Source organism: Limulus polyphemus, unplaced genomic scaffold (assembly GCF_000517525.1).
Source record: "Limulus polyphemus unplaced genomic scaffold, Limulus_polyphemus-2.1.2 Scaffold786, whole genome shotgun sequence".
In the NCBI taxonomy this organism is placed as follows: Eukaryota; Metazoa; Arthropoda; class Merostomata; order Xiphosura; family Limulidae; genus Limulus; species Limulus polyphemus.
Genome location: NW_013666396.1, coordinates 33,241 through 39,907, shown reverse-complemented (window position 1 = coordinate 39,907; position 6,667 = coordinate 33,241). Strand labels below are relative to the sequence as shown.

Sequence of the window (6,667 nt, the reverse complement as noted above, 5' to 3'; positions counted from 1 at the left end):
TTATTAGTCTCAAAGTGGGTTCCTCGTCATCGAATCAGCCAAGTAGTTTAAGTTAGTAGCTATTTTAATTTTACATTATTACCACAAATGAAGGATGAAATGAGTGAGGATGTCAGTAACAAAATATGATGAACTGATGCCAAATGTTTAATCTGTAAGTACCTTTACACTGGACAAATGGTTTCATTCTGAGGCTACAAGTTACAGGAGAGATGGCACATATCCTAATTTATAGCTTTACTTTTAAAACCCAGAATAGCTGAAAATCAATGCTACTTAATTATAATCCTAGGTGAACAAAGTTGGTCACTTTGACCACTATTGAAAATAGGAAATTATATATATACTATAACTATGAATTTACTATGAGAATCTTCATGAAATATGGCAAACATTTAATAAGCATTATGAGTCTGTTATATACAAAAAAGTAAAAAATTTTAATAAAGTATTTCTACTAAAAATTTGGCTATAAATTTCTAAATCCTTTACTGAGTACGTTTTCATCTTAGCTTTCATATTTCATGTAGATAACCTCCTAAATGAATATCAAAAGATTGTTTTGGTCAAATACTTTAGTTTATCTCTCATTTTTTCCACCCTAACACTGACTGTACGGAATCATTAATGTACAGTGAAATTAAAAGTTGAAAAATATATAAAAAATAAAATCGGACAGTTTTTTTTCCCCTGCACTGAAGTCATTTACTTATCTTAATTTTTTTTCAACTGTTAACCATTTTTCACATTTGTTTTCTTTTTTTTAGTTTTATTGCTGTACCTTGTTTCCACTAGAACAGTAATCCCTGTAACAAAAGCTACAATTTCTAGCAGGAGCCTATTGTCCGTTTCTCTTAGAGTTAACATAAACAGACAATCCACGGTTGTTTGAAATAGTGAAATTTTGGATGTTCTATTTTACTGAAGTTTGTATGCTAGACTGAGAAGTTTATAATTATTACATTTTAGTTACTTTTTCTTAAAAGATATACACACAAAAAACAAGGATTTGTAGCATTCACTGTGTATTTTAGCCAAGTAAAAATATGGGTGTCAAAAAAATATTCGTGTAGCTTTCTAATATGCTCTGGTTAAACACAAAAAAAAATTATATCAGTCACTTTATAACAGAACGTCCCAAAACTACTCTGGCTTTTTAAGTAAGCTATAAATAGATTAAAAAATTATGTTAGTGTTCAAAGTACCAAACCTGATCAACCCAATCTAAGCAATACTCCTCAACTAATAACTTATGACAGCAAAATTAAATGCAGAATTAACATTTTTATGTACAGGAGAAACTACTCTTTCTATTGGTTATAAACATGGCCATTAGCCATTTAAATTTGATCAGTAAACAATCCCAAAAGTCAGAAAGAAATAGGAGAGAGTTCTATGGTGAGTTTGACAAATTTATTGTTATCTTGACAAATCAAAAATGTAGAAGGATCATATTTGAGATTCTTGCTTGTAATTATGTATGGTTTACATTTCTAATTGGTTGGAAATTGAATCAGTCACTTTTAGAAGTTAGGAAATTCCGATGTAGAGAAATTGGAACTCAGATGTTACAACAGAAAATTGAGGTTTGTTTAATATCTAATTTTTAAATTAATAAGTTAAAACTTTGAATTAAGAGTTATATTTGACCAAGTTTAATAAAATACATTGATCATAAAGTTGTTTAATTTAATTTTGAATGTAAAACTGTAAAAGGTAATGAATGGTGTGCACAAGTCTACCTAGTCATATAAAAATTGATAAATGACACCCGATACATTATATTGTAGTTACGACAAAAACAATGCATTAGCATCAATAAAATGCCCATGACTACCAAATGATGGAGCACAAAGACTATGAATACAAACAACATATACTCATATGAAAAGAAAAAATTGGGAACTTTATTGCTGGTGAAGTATGTCTGGGTGTTCAATTTTTATAAATAACCCTAATATGACTGGCTGGTGAACATGCTGAGTGTACATCTGTATATATTTTGAACCTTAAGTAAAAATCATATCTGTAGTTCAACATTTTATATTAAATATATTTTACAACTGATTTTGTGTTACGTTTGTCTAGTGTAATTTGTAAAGAAAACTAAAAAAAAGTTCCAGCTCCGAGGAGTTTTCCTTGTCAACATATACAAGTTGTTGTTTAATATTTTTCTGTCCATCACAAGCTATAGGGCTATATTTGCTAAGAAACTATTTCTTGAGCATATAATTAACATTTTGTGTTTCTCACAAGATTTTCCTTCTCTGTTAGTGGTTTTATAACCACAGTCTTATGCCACAGCATGTAGTGTGAATAAGTACTAACAAAGCTCCCTTCATTACCACACTGCTGTCACAGCACATAATCTGAATAAGTACCAATGAAGCTCTCTTCAATGCCACACTGATGTCACAGCACATAATCTGAATAAATACTAATAAAGCTCCCTTCATTACCACACTGATGTCACAGCACATAATCTGAATAAGTACTAACGAAGCTCCCTTCACTGCCACACTGATGTCACAGCACATAATCTGAATAAATACTAATGAAGCTCCCTTCACTATTACACTGATGTCACAGCACAGAATCTGAATAAGTACTAACGAAGCTCCCTTCATTACCACACTGATGTCACAGCACATAATCTGAATAAATACTAATGAAGCTCCCTTCACTGCCACACTGATGTCACAGCACATAATCTGAATAAGTACTAACAAAGCTCCCTTCATTACCACACTGATGTCACAGCACATAATCTGAATAAATACTAATGAAGCTCCCTTCACTGCTACACTGATGTCACAGCACATAATCTGAGTAAGTACTAAAGAAGCTCCCTTCACTGCTACACTGATGTCACAGCACATAATCTGAATAAGTACTAATGAAGCTCCTTTCATTACCACACTGAAGTCACAGCACATAATCTAAATAAGTACTAATGAAGCTCCTTTCATTACCACACTGATGTCACAGCACATAAACTAAATAAGTACTAATGAAGATCTCTTCATTGCCACACCTATGTCACAGCACATAAACTAAATAAGTACTAATGAAGATCTCTTCATTGCCACACCTATGTCACAGCACATAAACTGAATAAGTACTAAGATCTCTTCATTGCCACACATATGTCACCTATAATCTGAATAACTACTAACAGGGCTTAGTTTTGAAAATGGCTATAGGCAACATTTAAATACAATTAACTAAAGCATTTTATAATCTGTTTAAATCAATGTGGAGTAAATAAAGTGGTTTGAGCAGTAATTTAAGGTTTCTCAAGCTAATGACTAGTCAGATTTCTTGCAGGGTTGGCCAAAGGAATCTAACTGGAAGCTTATACAGACCTGACGAAGGAATCTAACTGGAAGCTTATACAGACCTGACGAAGGAATCTAACTGGAAGCTTATACAGAGCTGATAAAGAAATCTAACTGGAAGCTTATACAGACCTGATAAAGAAATCTAACTGGAAGCTTATACAGACGTGACGAAGGAATCTAACTGGAAGCTTATACAGACGTGACGAAGGAATCTAACTGGAAGCTTATACAGACCTGACGAAGGAATCTAACTGGAAGCTTATACAGACGTGACGAAGGAATCTAACTGGAAGCTTATACAGACCTGACAAAGGAATCTAACTGGAAGCTTATACACACCCGATGAAGGAATCTAACTGGAAGCTTATAAAGACCTGATGAAGGAATCTAACTGGAAGCTTATACACACCCGATGAAGGAATCTAACTGGAAGCTTATACAGACCCGACAAAGGAATCTAACTGAAAGCTTATACAGACCTGAGAATAGTTTTACAGTTTACATTTTAAAAAATGTTTTCTTGTTAAATTATACCTGTTTGGAGCTAAGGAAATTTTCTTCTATGAATAAGGTATCTTAGGTTTAGCAAGAATGGTAGGTAACAGCAAAATATTGTAATGACTTAAATCCTTATTTATTGAATATTATTGTTTAACTTATCATGTTAAAACAATGCACATAAATAAAATAACTATATTTACTAAAAACTATACTTATTAGATATAATTGATCTTGACATTTGTTTGCAATCAATCACAAACCTACACAATGGGCTATCAGTGCTGTGTCCACTAAAAGTATCATAACCTAGTTTTTAGTGTTATAAGCCTTTAGACTTACTGTTATGCCACTGAGGGGCATTTTGATCTTGATCCAAGAATATTGCGAGTAAAAAGCATAATAACTAGCTTGACAATGGTAATGGTAATGACATTTAGAAATGTCAGACCCCATGTCACCAATAAATGTTTCAGTTTTTGCAAGGTTTCTTTATTTTGATTTATAACCAGAAGACTACTGCAATCACCAAAATTATGTGCCAAAAGAAATAATATCAAACAAGCTGAAAGTGACAAGATTATAAAATGGAACTTTTTGATTTACAATTAAGAAGCTAATACAAAGGGAGTATTTTAAATGTTTCTTAAAACAGTATCTTAAATTAAAATTTCAAAACCTAAAAAAATTATAAAAATATTAAATCAAATTATATGCATTTTTTTTATCTGAAAGTAGAAACTAATTTGTATTTTTTTTCTTTTAAGTAACATGCAATTTGTTTAAATATTTCCAATATGAGAGAAAAAAATAAAGTGATATCATTGACACCCCTCTTGTTTAGAAAGGCTTAAACAGATATCACTGGCAGAAGATATGCTGGTTATTATATTAGACCACAAACGTAGTACTTACAGATAAACAATGAAAGAAATGACAACTATAAAAATTATAAAAACTTATTCAGAAACTCAGAGGAGAAACAACATGAAAAATATCTACAGTAATTAAACTAATTGGAGAGAAAAAAAAAAGAGAGACGACAGTGACAAAGGAGCTATTTAAACTTCATACTAACCGTGACAATAAGGTAGACTATACACAAGTACCCAGAAATAACAATAGCTAGGAAGATATCGAATACAGCAGGTTTCACACTGGAAGAAAAAAAAATACATTAAAACTAGTATACAATAATGAACATGGTCTCAAAAAAAACTTTTCTTTCCATACATTTGTTATGAACATTATAAACCATCAATTTACAACATGTTAATCCTTGTTGTTGATAGCCTATGAAAATTCATTTTCAATAACAACTTAAACTTGTATCTGCTTTTATAAAATATATTTTCAAATGAAAATGACTGTCATAATTTAGTTCCTAGTTAAACTGGTGATTAACAAAAAAAAATGTGCCTTTCTGTGAACGACACTAAAACTGTCATACCTGCCACTTTTGATTCTAGTCTTTCTAGAGTACTTTACAGCCCTGATTCTCAAGAATGGTTTAAGTACCTATCCAAACATACACTGTCAACTTAACTCACTCATTTCTGTAAGCCTTCCAAATACAATTAATTGTATATACAGCTAAACATTTTCTACGGCTCTTTCATGTACAGTTGAAAAACAGTTCAATGATGATGCTTCAAATGATTTCGTGAGTTACAAACCTGATTAAACTCAGCTTTTCCTTTATCTTAAAATTCACAACTATACGAAGAGCCTGATGTAGCACTGTTTAATTTGGTGGACAGTTCTCATTGCTCTTTGGGATTATTATGAAAACTAAGCACACATATGTGCACAAAAGTTACTCTGTTATAACTTTTAACCAGTATTTCAAGCAGATATACTTTAGAGAAAGTATGTTTTATATAATTGAGGTTTATTTTTTTTTACACTCATAGTGACAATGAAGAAAAAATTAAATTTACCATTTTCATTCTATGTATCAAAAAAAAAGAGAGATAGATAAAGAAGAAAAATTCTTTATTTTCACAGCCAGAAATTGAACATCCTATGACAGGAAGACTAAAAAATAATTTGCCAATCACTAAGATACAGAATTAGTACTCTGCATGCAATACAATTTTTTAATGGAATAAAAATTCAAAAGAACAGTATCATACAGTTTTATTACAATGCCCATATCCACTGACTTTGTTTCTTCTATGGTCAATTTCTCAAATTTAAGTATTTGGATCTTAAAATACATAAAATTTAATACAATTCATGGTCAAATTCATATTCCTCTTCTTTATTCAAAATCACTAGTTTTAATGGATAAAACAATTCATTTAATTTTTTTGGGCTTTCATTCTGCAACCATAAAGATAAACATTTTAAAATACAAAATATTAGGAGGGACTATTTCTTATAAATTTAACTCCATAAGAAAATACAAAACGTTAAAGCAAAAGATAACATTATTACATTGATGACTCATTTGTCAGATGCCAATGTTGAGTTGTGTTTGCAATACATATTCTGACTTCAATTAATTTCCCTGACCTTTCATATCACTTTCTTTTAAAGAAATTAATTATCTTAATTACAATAAACATATCAAATTAAAACTGTATTTGATAAGCAGTTGGAGTTTTATGAAAACCAGGTGTCAAAGGTACTTCTGCACTATGTTATGTAAAAAGACAAAATTGTTTTTTACAGGCTTAATATTTCGTATATGAAAGTAACCTGTGAACAAAACTACTAACAAGTAATTTGAAAAAAAAAAAAAACAAAACGCATAGTCGATTAAATGTAAATTCTACAAATGCATCATATACACACATATATATATATATATATATATATATATA

The 6,667-nt window shown here is 30.5% G+C and overlaps 1 protein-coding gene across 2 annotated transcripts in view; it reads right to left on the bottom strand.

Annotated features, from left to right (window-relative positions):
* Window positions 1-6,667, bottom strand: part of LOC106460521 (nicalin-1-like) — a 44,355-nt gene that overhangs the window by 6,155 nt on the left and 31,533 nt on the right. For both annotated transcript variants that reach the window (XM_013920237.2, XM_022387268.1), the window contains exon 13: window positions 4,918-4,996. In XM_013920237.2, the coding sequence (XP_013775691.1) occupies window positions 4,918-4,996 (79 nt within the window). The remainder of the gene's footprint in view (window positions 1-4,917; window positions 4,997-6,667) is intronic.